The sequence below is a fragment of the Lutra lutra genome, chromosome 1 (genome assembly GCF_902655055.1).
Source record: "Lutra lutra chromosome 1, mLutLut1.2, whole genome shotgun sequence".
Classification (NCBI taxonomy): Eukaryota; Metazoa; Chordata; class Mammalia; order Carnivora; family Mustelidae; genus Lutra; species Lutra lutra.
Window position 1 is genome coordinate 70453821 of NC_062278.1, and position 21192 is coordinate 70475012.

A 21192-nucleotide genomic window follows, 5' to 3' on the forward strand; every position below is an offset into this window, starting at 1 on the left:
GTTTTTCCCATTGAATTATTTTGGCACTTCTAAGAAAGGGATCTCAAAAGCAGTTTTAAAAGAGGCGTTCCAAGATGTTACTGATTATTTTAATAATTCATAGTCCTCCTAAGGTGACTGTTTTGAAGAAGTGCATATTTTTGATGGTTGCTCATGGCAGTCACTTGGCAGTTCAGTTACTTTATGTTCTTTAGTTTTGCTCCCTCTAACAATATTGAGGCCTAAGTATCACAGGCGTTTGGGAGATAAAGTTTGTGGCTCCTTTACTTTAAGACTACTGGTTGTCATTTTCTTTAATTGCCTTAATAATCAAATTGTTAAATTCTTAATTGAAAAGTACAGTGAGAACAGAGACATTCTTTTTAATTTAAATAATTAGAACATAATTGGTACTCAAAAATTATTTGAAATGATCTGATTATTGAACCATTAGTTTTGTTTGACCATGTTTTGTTTGGAGTATAACTTGTCATATCCTTCATAGCCACTGAAGAAAGGGGAGAAGGAAAAGAAAAAAAGCAATTTGGAACTCTTCAAAGAAGAATTGAAACAGTAAGTTTTATAGTGTGGAGAATGGCTGTCATAGATATATTGAGCTGATACTTAGAGATGCAGGTGTGAAGAATGTAGAGTACCAGTTATCACTAAAGGCCTTAACCTATGATGAGGTTGTTTTAGAAATTGTAGTGATTTCTTTTTTTAGGGTATGTTTGAAAATGAATTAGCATTCCATCCAGCATCTAGGTTGGTAGCATAATATGGATGCAATTCAATTGATTTATCTAATGTCCGGAGTCCTGTTTGCAGTGCAAACAATGCGGTTACTGAGGAGTGAGCAGACTTAACCAAGAAAGAACAAATTCAGTTTGTTTTAATGTTTTATTGTTGAATTTTCTTCTCACCTTAGAAGTGAGCTTTGTATTCTAATGCTTGCATGACATACCAGAAATTTGCTTATGATTGTTATAGCTGAGGGACTCTTTCATCTTGGTTATTGGTACTGGCATTTAATTACTCAAAAGTATTTTAAGTTATATGAACATAGTACCTGGATAAGTTGTATTCTTAATAAATGTGAATGAATAACTTTTGCCTCATTATTAGTGATTATAAATGTTTTCAACAGAATTCAGGAAGAGCGTGATGAGAGACATAAAACAAAAGGCAGGTTAAGCCGATTTGAGCCACCTCAATCAGATTCTGATGGTCAGCGTCGTTCTAGTAAGTGGCATTTATTTTAATGTTTATATTTGTGATTAACTATTCTAAAAACTAAGACTTGTTTGCTTTTTCCTCTTTTAAAGTGGATGCGCCTTCAAGAAGAAATAGATCATCTGGTGGTAATACAGTTTTTTGCTTTTTTAATTAATAGAAATTGTCCAAACCTTGTATTTTACAGGTTATAATTTTTTTATCCCTCTTTGTCCTAGTTCTTGATGATTATGCACCTGGCTCACATGATGTAGGAGATCCAAGCACTACTAATTTATATCTTGGAAACATTAATCCACAGGTAATATTAGAAAAGTTAGATGGATGTTGGCTCATATTCTTTATAATTATGGAGGAAAACTACTTTGTCAGTAAAAAATAAAGTCAAGAATCTGAAGTAAGCAAGTTTGGTGAAACCTAAAGGCTACTGAAGTCTCAAAAATTATCTTGCAAAATTGAGCCTTAGTGGTATGGACTGGTATTGTTTTGCTGCAATTCTTAAGGGCTTATCTCCCCTTTCTGTAACTAGACTATCTGAATTTGAAATGTCTCACTGTATACTGATTTTATTTATCAAATCAGGATGTGACCAGTGGTGGACAGTGTTCTTTTGAGACTACCCTCTTATGCATAGCTTGCTTCCTTAATGGACGTCCTTTTTCTAGTTTCTCTTCATAGTAGCAGACTAGTAATTTGTACTTCTGTCTTTTATATTTCAATTCTTTTCCTTACTTCAGTGTTACTTGTGTTATGGGGAAAATGGTGGTTGTTATACATAGTATGCTCTTTTTAAAAAATTATGGGTTTCTCCCCCGCCCCCCAAAGATTTGAGAGAGAGTATGTGTGTGTGCACACGTGCACACATGCAGTGGGGAGGGTCAGAGGCAGAGGGAGAAGCAGGCTCCCTGGTGAGCAAGAAGTCCGACATGGGGCTCCATCCCAGGACCCTGGGATCGTGACCTGAGGCTGAAGGCAGATGCCCAACTACTGAGCTACCCAGGCACCCATAATTGTATATGTTTTGGACCTCATTTGGTATTTACTGTTTTCTCTTTTCTCTCTTCTTAATTATGTTGGGTGCTGGGGGGAAAAAAGTGATTAGGTGCTTTTTTTTTTTTTTTTTACTTTCATCAGCAACATATACTTTCTCTTTGCTTTAATTGGGATAATCAGAGCTGACTGAAACAAACCACTGGTGAAGAACAGCTTATTTTAGATGCAGGATCTCAGAAGGAGCAGGAGGGGATGTAGGGGTGTACTTTTTCTTTTGCCACCCAGCCTCTTCACCTTGAACACTTATTTGTGTTTCTAGTATGAAAATATTTGTGAATGTCCCCTGAAGGCAAGGTTTTTAACCTATATAGGGTCCTAGTACTTGAATGGAAAATTGTAGCATTAATATATCTCACTCTTCATTTTGTAAAAATTTGCTTTCTGTTGCATAGATTTTCCCCTTTTTTTCTGCATATCCAAAAAACTCTTATGCCTTTTATTTTTATTTATGTATTCTTTTTTTTTTTTAAATGCCTTTAAATAGATGAATGAAGAAATGCTTTGTCAAGAATTTGGAAGATTTGGACCATTAGCCAGTGTGAAAATTATGTGGCCTAGAACTGATGAAGAGAGAGCAAGAGAGAGAAATTGTGGCTTTGTGGCTTTTATGAATAGAAGAGATGCTGAAAGAGCTTTAAAAAATTTAAATGGTAAGAAAGTTTCTGTTGTCTGCTATAGAATTCAGGCTTTTTTTTCTGGTTCTGAAAAGTATAAAAACTCTAGGGAAAAAATGGACCAAAAATGGAAAGGTTAAACATGGGAATTAATTCAAGTTAACAGAAGTCTTTTATTTTCTTTTGAGAATTACCAGGGTGACCTTTCTTTTCTTTTTTGCAGGAAAGATGATTATGTCATTTGAAATGAAGTTAGGTTGGGGTAAAGCTGTGCCTATTCCTCCACATCCAATATACATTCCGCCTTCTATGATGGAACATACGCTTCCCCCACCTCCATCAGGACTGCCTTTTAATGCGCAGCCTAGAGAGAGGTTAAAAAACCCCAATGCTCCAATGTTACCGCCACCTAAAAACAAGGAGGATTTTGAGAAGGTAATTTAAAAAATGTACATAGGGCCGCATCTAATTTGTAAATACTAAATCTGTGGTAGTATTTCTTTTCAATAATTTTATAGAAAATGTGTGTGTAATTCTGTTTGACAACTCTTAAAGAAATAAGTAGATGTGTTCCCTGCCTTAGCCCATGGAAACCCTGTATTGAAATACTAGGTCATATTTTTATTTGTGGCTACCATTCCTTTTTTGACCACTTAAGTTTTTTTTCTCTTTGTCCACTATTGTATCCAGGTTTGCTTAAGTGCAGTATCTAAATTTACTTTGTTCTGAGAAAGTGTTACTTTGTATTTGGTTAAGTGACTTTTCATTTAGAAAGACCTAAATAGTTAAACTGTTTGGATGGCTGCTAGCTAACTTAGTTCTCAAGATCTGAGGTATTAGAGTATTTGAGAGCATATGTGGTTTTTTAAAAAAGCAGTTAACTACTCTAGTAAAAGCAAAGGGTGAGTATTTTCTTTTTATTAAACACAAAACCAACTTAATTTCAAGTTTGTAAGAATTTGTTGGTTCTGTTATGAAATAATTACACTTAAAATGACAGGGCTGGTTTTAAAGGCTTGGGAACAAAGTAGCAAACTGTATGGTCAGAGGCAAACAGTTAATTATTTCACAAATTAAAATCTTTATCTGATAATTCTCAGTGTAGTACCTATTTCATTGATGTGCATTCTGGCAGGAATGTTCTGATTCTTTGCATTTGGTGAACATTTATTGTTCACTGAACACATCCATTTGCATTTATGTAATTGCTTAGTGTATAATTACTTCAAATGCAGTGATTGCCTGCAAAACTTGTGATTAGATGTGTAGTGTTTTCAATGCATTATGTATATTTTTGCTTGTTACTTGTTAACAATACTCACATATTCTATGTTTATTATCTGATGTGACTTCATATACAGACTCTGTCGCAAGCCATAGTCAAAGTGGTTATCCCAACAGAAAGGTACATGTTTTTCTTTATTATTACTGATCTAAATATAGACAATATCCCCTTCTGAATTAAAAAAAAATGGTGTTGAGGAAAAGGTAATATCTTGACTGAGCAATGGTTCCTTCCCAGTACTTTTTGGGGGGGATATTTGACTAACTCTAGTATATTGCAATTTTATGTCATTATCTTTTTGTTTTTATTGTTACCAAAGTAGGGAATTTTATAGCGTTAGTAGTTAGAATGTGTTTGATAGATTTAATCTGGAGTTGTTAGTCTAATAATATTAGACTATTGTGCTGGGAAAATAGGTGTTTTAAATGTATCTTAAATTGTATGTAATGTTGCAATTTGACCCAATCTTTTTTTTTTTTTTTGGTGTGTGTGTCTTGGTTCCTGAATGATCTGTGTTTAATGTGCAACCTTAGTTTGAGTTCTCCTTACTGAAGGGCATAGCTTTGTTTTTTTTCTAATTGATTAGGAATTCCTATTATCCTTATGAACATTGAACATGGCTAGAAATTTTTTTTCATGGTAACAAAAGGTATTTGGAATTCTTTTATTTTCCTTTTTTTTTTCTTTTTCAACGTAATGATAAAGCAGAAGAATTCATGCTCTAGGTATGCTCTTGCTCAGTCAAGCTAAGCCTTTTCCCAAACACAGGAACACAACACTGGTTGAATAATAAATGAACACAAAAGAATACCAAATTCTCTTTGACATTGGCCTTGGTGAACAACACCAGCTGAACTGTCTGCGGCAGCGGGGGACCAGGAAAACATCATGGGATGGATTGGGAAAGTATACAGTTTTTGACCAGACATTGGTACGATCGACTCCAATAAATGTGGTTTATTATAACTGAGAGACAATTTTTTGGTTTTTTTTTTTTTTTTTTTTTTTTTTGTTATTGTTGCCCAGAGTAAGATAATTGCCATTTTAAAATAAAATAATGCACTTTAAAATATATCATCTTTTTGTACTACACTGTTTCATTCTGGTAGAAAAGTCACCCTTTTAGGAATGATGTTAAATACACAATCTTTAGGAAAAAATTGTGATTACAGTTCTTTTAATAATCTTGAATTCAGGTTAGCAACAACTAATTGTCAGATTTTGATTTTAAATAATCACATGAAAAACTTTAAATTTTCTAAAAATACATTTTATCAGTTTACAAGCCTGTTTAAAACTATAGTGGGTTATTTTTCCACTGATAAAGCCTTCACAGGAAAGTATTTTTGTAGTATTCAAACAGCATATTCCATAGTAGCTTTACATGTGGCTCAGCTTATTTCTAAACTAAATTTTGAGTATACATTTTGTTGAAAAGTCTTAACTCACCATTACAGTGAATCCTTTGTTTTAAACTTGCTAAACCATTTTTAATTTATAATATTCAAGTCAAGTTGCATTTGACTTAATTCATACAAGTTTCTGGATGATAGTATTTGTTCTCCAGTAATTCATTTTATGTATTACGATATTTATATAAAATTTCCCTTCACTTTAATTTGACACATACCAGTGGGAGTTTTGGAACTGAATCATAACTTACCTTTATCTCCCTTCCCTCAGAATAGTATCATTAACTATATGGATGCTCAGAATACATTGTCATTTGGTAACAAGAACTGCATATTTGCAGAATAATTAGTACTTCTGTGAAAGAAAAGCAATTTTTAGGTATAAAATTAAGTGTTGCTTTTGGTTTTTTGTTTTAACAATTTGAGGTTGAATTAATAGTTTTAAATATATAGTTTCCCCTATATTAAAGATTTAAACTTTCATATAATTTTTTTGACCTAAAGAAGGTCAAAAAAATTAATTTTTTTCACTATATAGAGATTTTAGTGTCCATTTAAGTAGGTTTGTTTGAAATGGGAGAAAATAACTACAATGACCATGAAATAAATTATTTTATTGTTTATGTACTCTGAAGCAGGGCATTATAGAGCCAAAACAATGTCTTATTCTATAACTATATATTTATTTATATTCTAGCAATTACATGAACTTAATTTGAGCTGGGAATGCTAAAGGTGTAATTTAGTGTGTGCCTTGTACCAAGAGCCAATATCCTTTTGCTTTTCCCAATTGCTATTTGCCTAGTCTATATGCTGGGGGACTGGTGAAGTGAGAAATCAAAAGCAGCTTATAATAAGCTGAGTCATTTTTTGCTTGATGTTGTAATCAGTATCTAAAATAGTGTTTAAATCACATGATTTTAGGACCTAGATTTTAAAAATAAAGATTTTCTATGAGCCCAACCAATAAAATGACTGTACTAAAAAGTTACAGGTTTCTTCTTGGCTTAAATATTGGAAAGTAATTGTTATGAAAAATGGGAGAGGCATCTCACCATGTCCCTTATTTTGGAATATTTTGGAAAGAGGACTCCATTTAAGGCTTTGGCAATATAATTGCTTCATTGAGTCATAGTACGCAGGCAGAATTATACATGTGATGAGTTGTGTGAACCAGTTTGAAGTGTGATCCAAAGGGATGTTGCCTCATTAAAGGTCAGATTCAATAAAAACTCCATCTGCTGTATGTGTACCAGAAAAGCACAAGAGTTGGATGGATTTTTTATTAAATCAGGCCTTAAACTTGTTAAATAGTTTTGCATTTTTCTAAATTATAGTAATGTATATAACATTTCAATACCACCACAAAAGTGCTTGGTTTAGGAATATTTTCTTTTAAAACTGAGATAGTGTGTATGTTTTTAGATGGCTTTGATAACATGTAAGCTCTAAGTTTACTCATTTTATATATTTGCAGCTTTCCAATTAGTTGTGATTCATAATTTAATGTTTTGCATTTGGAAAATAATATTAAGTGGCATTTAGAAAAAAATCTTTATTGCTATGAAGCTGTGTTGTGGTTTCCCTCCCTCCCTTCATCTTCCCTTCCCCTCCCACTACCTTATCCCCATTGACCCACTCCCTCTTAATGCACAAGGCATTAACATATGCTCCAGGTATAAAATTTTGTATTAGTCAGCAGAATAATCTTTTTCTGCACAATTATAGTAACTTAGGTCAAGTATAGTTTTATATAGTGGTAGGTCTGAATCCATTTTCTTTAACTGTGTTGTTGTTGTAGGAATTTGCTCGCCCTGATACACCGAATGATAGAGTTTGTTGTACGTGAAGGGCCAATGTTTGAAGCTATGATTATGAACAGAGAAATCAACAATCCTATGTTCAGGTGTGCATTTTTTTATTGTGGTAAAATATACATATAATAGAAAATGTACTGTTTTTGCCATTTTAACAGGTATAGTTGAGTGGCATCAAGTGCATTCACATTTTTGTGAAAATCACCACCATTGTCTATCTCCAGAAATTTTCTCATCTCCCTTAACTGAAATTGTACCCCTTGAACAATAACTCACCATTCCCTGGGTCCTCCAGCCTCTGGTAGCCCCCATTCTACTTTCTGTCTCTTATAATTTGTTTACTCTAGTTACTCATATAAGTGAAATCATTTAGTACTTTGAGACTTGCTTATTTCAATTAACATAGTATCTTCAGTGTTCGTCCATGTTGAAGAGTGTGTCAGAATTTCCTTACCTTTTAAAGCTGAATAATAGGGACGCCTGGGTGGCTCAGTTGGTTAAGCAGCTGCCTTCAGCTCGGGTCATGATCCCTGCGTCCTGGGATCGAGTCCCACATCGGGCTCCTTGCTCAGCAGGGAGCCTGCTTCTCCCTCTGCCTCTGCCTGCCACTCTGTCTGCCTGTGCTCGCTCTCTCCCCCTCTCTCTCTCTGACAAATAAATAAAATCTTTAAAAAAAAAAAAAATAAAGCTGAATAATATTCCATTACATGTATTTACCACAATTTTTTTATCCTCAGGTTTGCATTTAAGAAATACTTTTATTTATTTTTTGGAGCTGAAAATATTTCGGAGAATAAAGTTCTAAAAGTATGGAGTTGTTTTTGCAATGGAATGAGAAGGAAGTTTTAGTAATTAGACTAGATGTACTTGGGTCAGTTTTCTGTCCGATTTTGATTTAGGCTACTTAAATAATATTGTTTTTAGCAGTCTCTAGGAGGAAGACACTACTCTTCATGTTTTTCACTGACTCATTCATAGTAGAACAATAGAGCTTTGTAGAAAATTGGTTATCTTCTGAACAGATACGGTGTCTAAGACATTCATTTAGCACTACTAAGTCATTTAAAAACCACTGCTTTTGAAATGTCTATCTTGGGAAAATCTATTGCCAGGTATAATATCTGACTTATAAGCTTTCAATAAAATTGATTGCAAGACTCAATAAGATGCATACATACCTTCTGAGTGTTAATGTCAGTCACAAAGGCAGTGTAGGGGCTAGGGTGAGGTAGAGGATTGATGGCAGAAGGCAGTGGATGAGGATTTTTCTTCAGTGATCTTTGCTTTTGGTTTTATTTCAAATGAGGTAGGCAAATAGTATTTCTTATTTGTTTATGTTTAATTGAAGACACTTCTTTGTTAAAGAATATATTTATTTTTTTGTGTGTTTTGTTTTAGGTTCTTATTTGAAAACCAGACACCAGCCCATGTTTACTATAGGTGGAAGCTTTATTCTATTCTGCAGGCAAGTGGAATCAATTATTTTGTTAATTTTGACTCTGAGGTATTTTGCCTAATAACATTCTGGACATTTATTAGGGAGATTCCCCAACTAAGTGGCGGACAGAAGATTTTCGTATGTTCAAAAATGGATCTTTTTGGAGGCCACCACCATTAAATCCATACCTGCATGGGATGTCAGAAGAGCAAGAAACGGAAGCTTTTGTAGAGGAGCCAAGTAAAAAGGGAGCACTTAAGGAAGAGTAAGAATTTTTTTCTTTTCCTGTTACATATTAAGAAAAGTTGCTTTAATAATTGTGTTAATTAGTGATCTTATTACTAAGGTGTTAACCCTAAAATAAAATGTTTTTTCTTGTGACTGTTTTTAAAATACATGTGTTTAGTTATTTTAAACATCTTGGCAAGTGTAAGTATGTGTCCTGTTGACCTCTGTCTCTTCCTGCAGATAAAAGACAGTGATAATCTCTTAAGTAATGATTCTCTAGCAGTGGAATACTTGTGACTCTTACAGAAATTATCTTGGGATCTTTAGAATTCTGGCATTAGAATGCAACATTAAAGAGGAAAAAATTACCGTGGAGCTTTGTGACGTCAGATGGTTGATTATGCAGTGTTTCCCCAAGAGTTGGCCACCATGTGAACATACTTACTAGTGTTCAGTCAGTGTGGGTACAGTGAAGTTAGTCTGGTTTAAGAAGCAGAAACAGATATAACTATTAAATATTAAAAGGAAGTTCTGTATACCTCATGGGGAGAAATTGGCTAAAAGATCATGGCATGTAGGATTATGTACTCCACTTCGTAGTCTAAATTTTAGTATTAGTTGCACTGGTGCATTGTTTGTGAGAGCCTTTGCTAATGGAGAGCTGTATATATTTGAAGCATATTTGCTTCTGAAGATGTATTTTCATCATTACTTTTGCCCAGGTCTTCAAGCTCAGTCTGTAGGCTAAATCTGGCTGCCTCCTGTTTTTGTAGTTTTATTGGATCACAATCATGCTCTACACTTCTGCGCCCCCCTCCAGCCCCCCCCAACTGCCTTTTATATGTGGTTTATGGCTGTTTTGGTGTTAATAGCAGTGGAGTCAAGTAACTACGAGTCAGTATGACCTGCAAAGCCTAAAATATTTACTATCTGATTCTTTGCAAAGTTTGCCACCACCAGCTTTAGCCTTTTTCTGATCTGATGCAGAAGTGCTAAAGTAACTGACTTCCTTCAAAAGAGAGTAAAAAACATGAAGGCTTCCCCTCCGCCCCCACTGTAATGGGATAATAGGACTAGGACACTCAAATACTCTTGAAATCAGACTTCATACAATTTAGTCTTGAGAATTTTATCCAAGTGGGTTTTAAAGAAATTAGTTTGTGAACAGAAGCTATAATGACATTTGAAGTTTCTATCTGTAAATGTTTGTAAGTTAAAAACATTTGTATTCAGACAGAGGGACAAATTAGAAGAAATCCTGCGGGGGTTAACTCCAAGGAAAAATGATATTGGAGATGCAATGGTTTTCTGTCTTAATAATGCTGAAGCTGCCGAAGAAATAGTGGATTGCATTACTGAGTCATTGTCCATCTTAAAGACACCCCTCCCCAAAAAGGTATGGGAATGATTTCTCTTTCTGGAACATTTATTTAAGTAAAAGAGAGATAACAGTTGACTTCTTTTTTATTGAAATTGGTGTTTTTTAATTTTGTTTTTGCATGAAGAACTTGACTGAAGAGATCTTTCCCATGCGGTCTAATTTTCCTCCTGTCTGGGGAAACTTGTTATGTTAATCAGTACACAGGTTATCAACAGGTTGAAACATATTTTATCCTTGTCAAAGTAGTGGCTTTGGTAATGTTGAATTTCTTAACTCTTGTAATTAGCTGTTGTTATTATTATAGCTAAACATTAGCTGTATGCCACTGATTGCAAAAAATTTCAATATGGAATTTTTTCTAGATACATTATTTGCTACTGGTTTTCATTTTTAATCTCTTATGTTATCTTTTGGTATTCTAGATTGCCAGATTATATTTGGTTTCTGATGTTTTGTATAATTCTTCAGCCAAAGTTGCCAATGCTTCATATTATAGAAAATTGTAAGTATAACAGTGTAAAATGATATTCCTGAAATAAAACATTAAGGGTAAGGAATTCAGAGAAGAGGATTTTTTTGGTTAATTGATAGTTTCAGTGATAAATAATTTGTATTTCTTCTTAGTTTAATAGAATTTTCTAAAAAATTGGGTTGCATTCATTAAACCACTTTAAGCTAAATGTTTAGAAAGTTTTCATACCAGTTTCTTGATAAATTACAACAAATAAGGGTTAAAAAACTTTATTTTTATTGCATACTTAGCCACTTGTGTAGTAAATAAACTGAAACAATAGAAATAATGGCAAGCATAAGGGAAGAGACCAAAGATAGAATATAAACCGTTTATAGAATCTGTGTTCTCTTTTGATCATTTTGTAGTTCACAGTGATTGTTTTCCTAGTCAATAGGAAATTATGTTGCTGTATTGTAATTAATATATAATTCTTCTTCAGAGTTTGTTTTTGGTGTTTATTTTATGAATCAGGGAAACTTTCCTCTAAGAGCTGATTCTGAAATAAAATTGGGAGATGTGGATCCTAACCTTAGCTGTTATTAGGGTTTTTTTTTTTTCTTTTTCTTTTGTCTTGGACAAGTTACTTTTCCTAGCATAAAGAGATCAGTTTAGGTAGCATAAAGTATCCAAAATGTAGTTTCTTGTTAATCGAGGAAACTAATTCTTTGCAGGAGAATAACTCAGAATAAAGAGTTCAGTTACAGTTTTAAGAGTTTAGGTACCTAGTTCTTTATTTTTAAAGAATTACTTGATTAATTTATTTATACTTTTTTTTTAAGTTCAGGAGAGGTTTTCATTGGATAGCATGCTGAAGTAGATAGAGGTTTTTAAATAAACTCTGTTAAATATGTATTATTTGAATTTCAGTTTTGAAACAAAGTTATGTCAGATATTTTCAGACCTCAATGCTACCTATCGTACAATTCAAGGCCATTTACAGTCTGAAAACTTTAAGGTATGTTTATTGTTTTTTTTCCCTAGTGTGAAATGTGGTAGGGGCTGGCAAGCACATTGGAGGGCTAGAAAAGTACATAGGACAAGTATAAGACATAACATGAATCTTTCAGAAATTACTGCTTTAAAATTTACTGCCATTTCATCTTCAGTACCAAAAAGCCTGAAAACTTGAAATATGTTATGTAGTGTTCTTTTGTTGGGTGTTTTAGTTTGAAGTCTTATATTTAAATGTTTTACATACTAGTTTTTTCACAAAAAACCATTCAGAACATCACTTGTGTTGTAATGGTATGTATAATTAGGCTGGAGTAGAAACATAATTTTAGTTATTCATGTTTAGAAGATACCTTCAGTTACTTTTTATAATCTCTTAGCTGTGGACCAACGTTAAGAAAAGCTAAACAAAGTACCTTGCATATAATGGAATAAATAGATACTACTTTCATGAGAGGAAGAATTCTATTAATGAAATTTTTAGACTGGGAAGATGCCTAATGACCCCACCATTTAGAGAATTTCAACAAATCCTTTTAAAAATTTTTTGACCTTAAATTTTGACCATAAATCAGAGCTTATAGAAAAGCTTAGGGATGGAACAGAGAAAAAGTCTTAGCCAGAATCAGGAAAGTACATCATTGGACCATAAAAGAATTTGGGTCAGAACTACCTTAGTACCAATTTTAATAAATTTCTAAGTTATTATTCCCAGATGGGGCCTCTTTTACCACTAGTGGTAGGGCACATTGATCTTAGGTGGTCAGGAGCAAAACAGTTATTGTTGCTTTCTCGTTATATTTATTTCTGATTTTATTCCCATTTAGTTAGAAGGTGACTTCGTGATTTTTTAAAAATATAGTTATTTTCTATCAAGGATGTTGGTTTAAAGGAAATTCAGCAAATTGTCATGGCTCTTCTCATGAGATGAAGTTTGAGACGTGTTTTCCTAATTAATAATTTGTTGTCTCTTTCCTACTTATTTAGCAACGGGTAATGACCTGCTTCAGAGCATGGGAGGATTGGGCAATTTATCCAGAACCATTTTTGATCAAACTACAAAATATTTTCTTAGGACTTGTAAATATTATTGAAGAAAAGGAAACAGAGGTATGTACTCAGTGTCTTTGTGTGATTATTTTAGAATTTATTTCTGGAGATGCTATGGGGGTGTGGTATGTTATGGATGTAACATTTCTTTATGAAAAATACCTACTGTTTATCACTAACTTGTGGATTTTTGGAATTTGGAATTGCTAGAGCCCGGGAGATGGAATGATGTATAATAGGAATTCTGTTTTGTGACCTTATGTGAAAACTGGGTGACTGGGTTTCTTTCCCCTAATACCTGCATTTTTTTTTATTTTTTATTATTTTTTTAAGATTTTATTTATTTATCAGAGAGAGAGAGGAAGAGAGAGCGAGCACAGGCATACAGAGTGGCAGGCAGAGGCAGAAGGAGAAGCAGGCTCCCTGCCGAGCAAGGAGCCCGATGTGGGAATCGATCCCAGGACTCTGGGATCATGACCTGAGCCGAAGGCAGCTGCTTAACCAACTGAGCCACCCAGGCGTCCCCATTTTTTTTTTTTTTTTTTTTAAATTGCAGTTGACATTCAGTGTTCTATTAGTTTCAGGTGTATAGCATAGTGATTCAGCAGTTCTGTGCATTATTTGATGCTCACCATGATAAGTATAGTTACCATACAGTGTTATTACAGTATTGTTGACTATGTTCCTTATGCTGTTTTTTTATTTTTTAAAGATTTTTTAATTTATTCATTTGACAGATAGAGATCACAAGTAGGTAGAGAGGCAGAGAGAGAGAGGAGGAAGCAGGCTCCCTGCTGAGCAGAGAGCCCGATGTGGGGCTCGATCCCAGGACCCTGGGATCATGACCTGAGCCGAAGGCAGAGGCTTTAACCCACTGAGCCACCCAGGCGCCCCTCATGCTGTTTTTTTAAATCTCTGTGATTTATTTGCTTTGTAACAGGAGTTTGTACATCTTAATCCTCTTCACCTATTTTGCTCCCTTCTGACAACTACCAGTTCTCTGTGTTTAAGAGTCGGGTTTTTGATTTTTTTTTTTTTTTTTTTTTTTTGGTCTGTTTGTTTTGGTTTTTAGATTCCATGTATAAGTGAAATCATACTGTCTTTCTCTGATATATTTCATTTAGCATAATACCCTCTAGGTCCATCTCTGTTGTCATAAATGGCAAGAATCCATTCTTTTTGATGACAACGATTTGTGTATGTGTGTGTACATCACATCTGATCCATTCATCTATCAGTAGACACTCGGGTTATCTTCATATCTTGGCTATTATTATAAATAAGGCTGAAATAAAAATCAGGGTGCATGTATTTTTTTGAAGTAGTGTTTTTGTTTTATTTGGGTAGATACCCACCAGTGGAATTATTGGGCCATATAGTATTTCTGTTTTTAGTTTTTTGAGGAATCTGCATACTGTCTTCCATAGTGGTTGCACCACTTTACATTCTCACCAACAAACAGTACATGCTGGTTCCCTTTTCTCCACATCCTTGCCAACACTTGTTATTTCTTCTCTTTCTGATACTAGCCATTCTGGTTTGAGGTGATACATCTTCTTGTGGTTTTGATATGCATTTCCCTGATAATTAGTGATTTTGAGTCTCCTTTCATGTGTCTGTTGGCAATCTCTGTTGTCTTTTGAAAAAATGTGTGCTCAGCTTCTTCACCCATTTGTTTATCAGATTATTTGTTTTATTTTGGTGTTGAGTTGTATAAGTTCTTTATATATTTTGGATATTAACCCCTTATTGGGCATATCATTCGCAAACATCATCTTCCTTTGGTAGCTTGCCTCTTTGTTTTGTTGATAGTTTCCTTTTCTGTGCAAAAGCTTCGTTTTGGTATAGTCCCAGTAGTTGATTTTCACTTTTGTTTCCCTTGCCTGGGGAGACATATCCATAAATACATTGCTAAGGCTGGTGCCCCAGAGATTACTGCCTGTGTTCCATGGTTTCAGGTCTTAAATTTAGGTATTTAATCCATTTTGAGTTGACTTTTGTGTATGGTGTACGAAAGCGGTTTTGTTTTGTTGTGTTTTTGCATTGTAGCTATTCAGTTTTCTCAGGTTCATTTGTTGAAGAGACTGTCTTTTCCTCATTATATGTTCTTGCCTCCTTTTTGATTGATTAATTGACCGTATAGGTGTGGGTTTACTTCTGGGTATTTATCCTGTTCTGTTGATCTGTGCATCTGTTTTTGTGCCAGTACCATCTTCCTTTTTTTTAAATAAATTTTTAAAAATTTATTTCAGAGAGCAAAGAGCATGAACAGGGGGAGGAGCAAAGGGAGAGGGACAAACAGACTCCCTGTTGAGCATGGAGCCTGAGGCCAGGCTAAGTCCCACAATCACAACCTGAACTAAAACCTACAGTCAGACGCTTAACTGCCTGAGCAACCCAGGCACCCCAGTACCATCTTGATTTGATTACTGTAGCTTTGTATATCTTGAAATCTGGGATTGTGATACCTCCACCTTGTTCTTATATTGCTGCGGCTATTTGAGGTCTTTTGTGGTTCCATACGAATTTTAGGATTATTCTAGTTCTGTGAAAAATGCTATTGGTTTTTTTTTTTTTTTAAAGATTTTATTTATTTATTTGACACAGAGAGAGAGCACAAGCAGGGGGAGCAGCAGGCAGAGGGAGAGGGAGAAGCAGGCTCCCAGCTGAGCAAGGAGCTGGATGTGGGACTCAATCCCAGGACTCCGGGATCATGACCCGAGTCGAAGGCAGCAGCCCAACCAATTGAGCCACCCAGGTGTCCCGATGCTGTTGGTTTTTTGATAGAGATTACATTGCATCTGTAGTTTAAAATCACCTGAAAAGCCACCTGGCCCTAGACTTTTGTTTATTTGGAGGCTTTTGATTGCTAATTCCAGTTTTGGAAGGTTGTATGTTTCTAGGAAGTTATCCATTTCTTCTCTGTTGTCCAGTTTGTTGGCAGATGATTTTTCATCTTACAATGCTTTGATTTCTTTGGTGTTGGTTGTTACTTCTCCTGCTTCATTTCTGATTTTATTTATTTGAATCCTTTCTTTTTTCTAGATGAGTAGCTAAAGGTTTATCAGTTTTGTTTATCTTTTCTAAGAACTGGCACTTGGTTTAATTGATTTTTAAAATTTTTCTTTTTGTTTCTGTTTTATTTCTACTCATCTTTATTATTTCTTCTACTAGCTTTGGGCTTTGTTTTTCTTTTTCCAATTCTTTCACATGTAAGGTTAGATAGTATATTTGAGACTTTTCTTGTTTTTTTGAGGTAGGTCTATATTGATACAAACTTCCCTCTTCAAACTGTCTTTGCTATGTCCTAAAGATTTTGGACTTTTTTTTTTTTTTAATTTTCATTTGGTCTCCATGTATTGATGTCTAACGACTGGTGTTTTATTTAATGACATGAAAAGATAGATAATGTATTAGTAGAAAAAAGTGGTAGAGCATTTTATACAGCACAATTTAATTTTATTAAAGTAGCTATATAAATAAATATGTACATGAAGAGATGTACCACAATGGTAGCAGATTCTGTTCATCGTGATTTTGTTGGCTTTTCACGTCCTCAGTATTTCGTGAATCCTTTATATTCATTTCTATCATCCTAATCCAATTGTATTTTCACTTTCACTCCTGTAAGATCCTCCTAATTGGCCCCCCTATTCCAAGCACATGGTCCTCATTTCAGTTTCTTATATATGTTTCCTTCTACCATAGACCTTTGTAAATTTTCCTCCCTTTCTCTGAAACATCTCCTGTTTATCTGAGATCCTTCAGATGTCAGTTGAGCATAACCCCATTGAGCCTTCTCAGACCTCTTTAGGTGAAACATACTTATCACACACTTGAATAGTATGATATACTTCTTTGTTGTAGCAGTCACCATAGTGGTTCTTTGCATATTGTGATTATATATATGCCTGCCTCTCCCCACCCGCCCCCGCAAAAAATATTCTAGTAAGCCCTATTATAGGAACAACCAAGGGAACAAACTCATTTTTGTTCATCATTGTATGTCAGTCCCTTACATGGTGTACCTGGTTTCAGTAAACACTTGATAGATATTTCATAAATAATGAAAGAATGACTGCTTCTTTGTCAGGAGGATAAATCATATCCTAGATATGTTCTCACTTTGTACCTGGGAATGTTGGTATCCAGCTGGTTGGTTTGTATTGGATTGCAAATTAATCTTTTTAAAAAAAATTTTTTATTAACATATAATGTATTATTAGCCCCAGGGGTACAGGTTTGTGAATTGCCAGGTTTACACACTTCACAGCACTCACCATAGCACATACCTTTCCCAGTGTCCATAACCCAACCACCCTCTCCCTACCCCCCCCCACCACAACCCTCAGTTTGTTTTGTGAGATTAAGAGTCTGTTATGGTTTGTCTCCCTCCCGATCCCATCTTGTTTCATTTATTCTTTTCCTACCCCCCAAAACCCCATGTTGCCTCTCAGCTTCCTTATATTGCAAATTAATCTTATAGCAATATGACTAGTAAGCAAAGGAAAATGTTACAATAGTGTGTATGTTTCTGTAGGATGTACCAGATGACCTTGATGGTGCCCCCATTGAGGAAGAGCTTGATGGTGCACCTCTAGAAGATGTGGATGGAATTCCTATTGATGCTACTCCCATTGATGATCTTGATGGGGTCCCTATAAAGAGCCTTGATGATGATCTTGATGGAGTGCCTTGTAAGTTCAGATTTCAAACTGATGATCTAATAAGTTGGATTCCAAAACTCTTTAATTTCCACACATGTCGATGAAGTTTAAGTTGCCATTATTTTTTTCTGTTTCTTATTTCTGACTTTTCAAAATTCAAATACCCAATAATACATTTGACCCTGTCAAGAAAAGAAGTTTTCTTGTCACATTTCTTTTTGTTGGGATAGTCAACATCGTATAGTATTAGTAAGTTTCTCTTTTTATCTTAACTGTCAGGAAAACTGTAGGCAAAATCTTGTGCTCAGTTTTATTTCATCCCAGATTCCTTGTTTCTTCAGTTCTCTTTTTGTTCATAGTTTATGGGTTCAGTTTTCCTAGTTGCCTAAAATCATTTTTGGAAATAGGAAGTGTACACAGTCTTTAGTACATTTGAATTACATGAAAGATTGAACAGTGTAGGAATTGTATAGTTTAAACACTAATTAGGTAGAGATAATAAAGATTTTTTGTTTATGCCACAACTTCCCCATTTGCTTGAAATCATAATAACTTGTATATTCTGAATTGACACATAACATGTTCAAAATTTGGACCTCAGGTGCAGAGGTCATTAGTCATATTTCTTGACACTAGCATTATTAGTCCATGTGTGGCCTTATTTTACTTTTCAGTAATATAGTGAATGCTCATGAACTACTTAGTCATCCCTTAGTCGTCAGGGTTAATGGCTTATCTTTCTTCAATAGTGGATGCAACTGAAGACTCAAAGAAGAATGAGCCCATATTTAAAGTTGCTCCATCAAAATGGGAAGCTGTAGATGAATCTGAATTGGAAGCACAGGGTGAGTAAAAGTACAATAAATATTAGGTGTAAAAAATGGGAGTACTTAAAATTATTAGTGTGTGGGTTTTTGGTTTTGTTTTTTGTATTTTATAATGTTTCAACCTTAAGACCCACAGTTATTTATTTTATGTCTAGTGGTCTAGTTTTCATTATGGTTGCTGTTACAATTTTCTTAAATCTTTTAGTTTGGATGCTTTGGGAGTAATCAAGAGAAATCACTAAAACCTTTCAGTTAAGGCATTTCAATAGAAAATGTAGATGGGAGGTAATACCTACTTAGAAATCTATTTAGAGGTCACTTTAGAGAAACCAGGCTTTGATCTTCCTGTAATGCTTGACTTATTAGTTGCAGTAGACCTGCTTTTCATACTTACTTTGGACATGTGTCCTTAGTATTTATATCTGTAATTGTTAATATTTGTAGGTTCTAATGAAATAAATGTTACCACCTAGCACAGAAATAAGAATGATAACCTTATTTGTCACTTCATGAATTTGAATAAAATTATAGCCTAGGTGTGGGGAAAGAAATAAATTTAGCACATAGAAAAGGCTATTCAAAGAATAGATAATTGTAAATAACTTTTTACAAACTTATATAAATTTCCAATTCTAATGCTTCTGTAATATAAACTTTCAATTCTAAAGTTTCAATTCTAAAACTTTTCAATTTTGGCCTTCTGTGATACTGCAAAAATGCTAATTTACCTTTTGGAATTACACCCTTTTTTTTTCCCTTCCACTCAGCTGTAACAACTTCTAAGTGGGAGTTATTTGACCAGCATGAAGAATCAGAAGAAGAAGAAAATCAAAAGTAAGAATCTAAGTTTCAAACATACTTAGTTTCTTATTGCATATATGCTCCCTTTTTAATTAAGAGATATGCTTGAAATAATCGTGAAGAGGACAACTTCACTCTTAAACTTGTTGAGAGGATCATTTTTAGTTGTCATTGTTTTTCCAGTGAGTGAAGAGCTTTTGGCTTCTGGTCTTGATGGATCTGGTTTCACTTTGTTTCTGAGTTGATTTTTCTATGGTAGGTATATATATTCTCAGTTGGTAGTTACTAAATGGTCAACTGCATTTATTTCAAATCTTTGTCATCAGGTATTGTTTTGACTCCACAAAAAGTGATTTTAAAAATGTGAATGGGAAAGTTATGCTGCTTTTTATTTGAATTGTACATTGCTAAGCATTGCATTGTGGCCATTCTGTTATTTATATGTAAGCATGTCAGAAGAACTAAGAATAAATAACAGAAAAAAAGCTTTCCTTTAACATGTAGAGAAATTTTGCTCTTGGGTAATCACCCCAGGATTGTTTTTGCATTAACATTGAATGTGACTCTAGGAATACTGCTCCCAGTTTCTCCTGGCATGTTTGTCTTGGTAGTTCTTAGGTAGAACTTGACACCTTTTTAAATCATTGCAAGGAAGTTGATTTTATTAAATAGAACAGATGACCTCAAGAACACAAAGCAGAGGTTTCTATTTTAAAAAACAAAACAAAACATTTTTTAATGATTCTCAAATTGAAGAGTGAACAAAGGAGAAAATCTGTTTTGTGTCCCAGCACAGTTTAGGTATTTGTATGGATTCAGAAAGTGGGTATTAGTAGCATTTAGATTGTTAAGGAAATATGATTGATCAGCATATGTGGGAGCACAGTTGATATGCTGGGGAAAACTTGGCAACAATGATGTCTTTCCAGAGATATTGGGATGATCAGAACTAGTCAGCAGTGATTGTGACAAAATATTTACAAAATGTAGATGTGGTTTCTTGGTGGAAATACCTTTCTAGGGCTGTTTAGTAGGAGTATAGGAATTGAGACAGTCCAGTTTGCTTTAAAATAATGCTTTAACCTTTTTTTTAATGTCTGTAATACATCATTATTAATACCTCACCATTGTAACATCACTGGTGTAAAATAATTATGTGTATTCATGAGATAATTATTTAATTTAGGGGGAAGGAAGGGTAGAAAAGGCCATTGGATATTTCTTCAGTTTGTTGTGTTTCTAAAAGTATTAACTTTTTTTGCATAAATTTGATATTTAAAGTTTGGAATGTGACTGCATTTTAGTGTTGACAGTAGAATAATCATGTTTATACAGCGAGGCCTGGATCACAGGAAATAAAATTTTTATTTTTGATTTTTCTTAAGAGCTCCAAATAAATCACAGTAACATAAAAATAACTTTATGAAAGTACAAAGCAAGAAAAAGATTTTTTTTTTGCATACAATTTTTTGGTCCTTGAAATTTTCTTATGCATCACTACTGCTCTCTAGTGGCTGAATCCAAAATGCCATTTTGAAACTAGTTAATTAATTTTTATGGCAGAAAGGTGATTAAAAGAAAATATAGCCCTACTGTTGTTTTGTAGAAAACTTCCAAGTAGTAACTTAATTTCATTTATAGTGAATTCTGTATGGTTTTATAGACTTGAATTTTCATATCTTTAAAAGAGTAGGATGAAACTATGATGAGATCTGAACCAAGCACTGGTAACTAAGAGCTAAAGTCAAAGCCAATGAGAACAGACTGCTTGGGCCCTGAAAAATTAAAATAGCAATTGTAAAATGAATACATATTTCAGGTTGTCAAGTGTAGCTTACTTTGAAAGTAAATAATGTGGTTAATGTGTGGTGTCTTGCCATCTAGATCCTTTCTCTGTATACATAAAACATGTATAACTATTTTATTTATTTATTTATATTTT

General features: G+C 34.1%; 1 protein-coding gene across 3 annotated transcripts in view; it reads left to right on the plus strand.

Annotated features, from left to right (window-relative positions):
• Nucleotides 1–21192, plus strand: part of U2SURP (U2 snRNP associated SURP domain containing) — a 55385-nt gene that overhangs the window by 19105 nt on the left and 15088 nt on the right. Inside the window, exons 7-23 of one of the 3 annotated variants that reach the window (XM_047727030.1) lie at nucleotides 485–552; nucleotides 1127–1221; nucleotides 1305–1340; nucleotides 1431–1513; nucleotides 2750–2915; nucleotides 3103–3314; nucleotides 4241–4284; nucleotides 7378–7482; nucleotides 8792–8858; nucleotides 8933–9096; nucleotides 10293–10455; nucleotides 10863–10942; nucleotides 11822–11909; nucleotides 12893–13015; nucleotides 17496–17652; nucleotides 18372–18467; nucleotides 19217–19283. In XM_047727030.1, coding sequence (XP_047582986.1) covers nucleotides 485–552; nucleotides 1127–1221; nucleotides 1305–1340; nucleotides 1431–1513; nucleotides 2750–2915; nucleotides 3103–3314; nucleotides 4241–4284; nucleotides 7378–7482; nucleotides 8792–8858; nucleotides 8933–9096; nucleotides 10293–10455; nucleotides 10863–10942; nucleotides 11822–11909; nucleotides 12893–13015; nucleotides 17496–17652; nucleotides 18372–18467; nucleotides 19217–19283 — 1814 coding nt within the window. Of the gene's footprint in view, nucleotides 1–484; nucleotides 553–1126; nucleotides 1222–1304; nucleotides 1341–1430; nucleotides 1514–2749; nucleotides 2916–3102; nucleotides 3315–4240; nucleotides 4285–7377; nucleotides 7483–8791; nucleotides 8859–8932; nucleotides 9097–10292; nucleotides 10456–10862; nucleotides 10943–11821; nucleotides 11910–12892; nucleotides 13016–17495; nucleotides 17653–18371; nucleotides 18468–19216; nucleotides 19284–21192 lie in introns of those variants that run through there. The other 2 variants (XM_047727037.1, XM_047727047.1) reach the window with 2 other exon arrangements.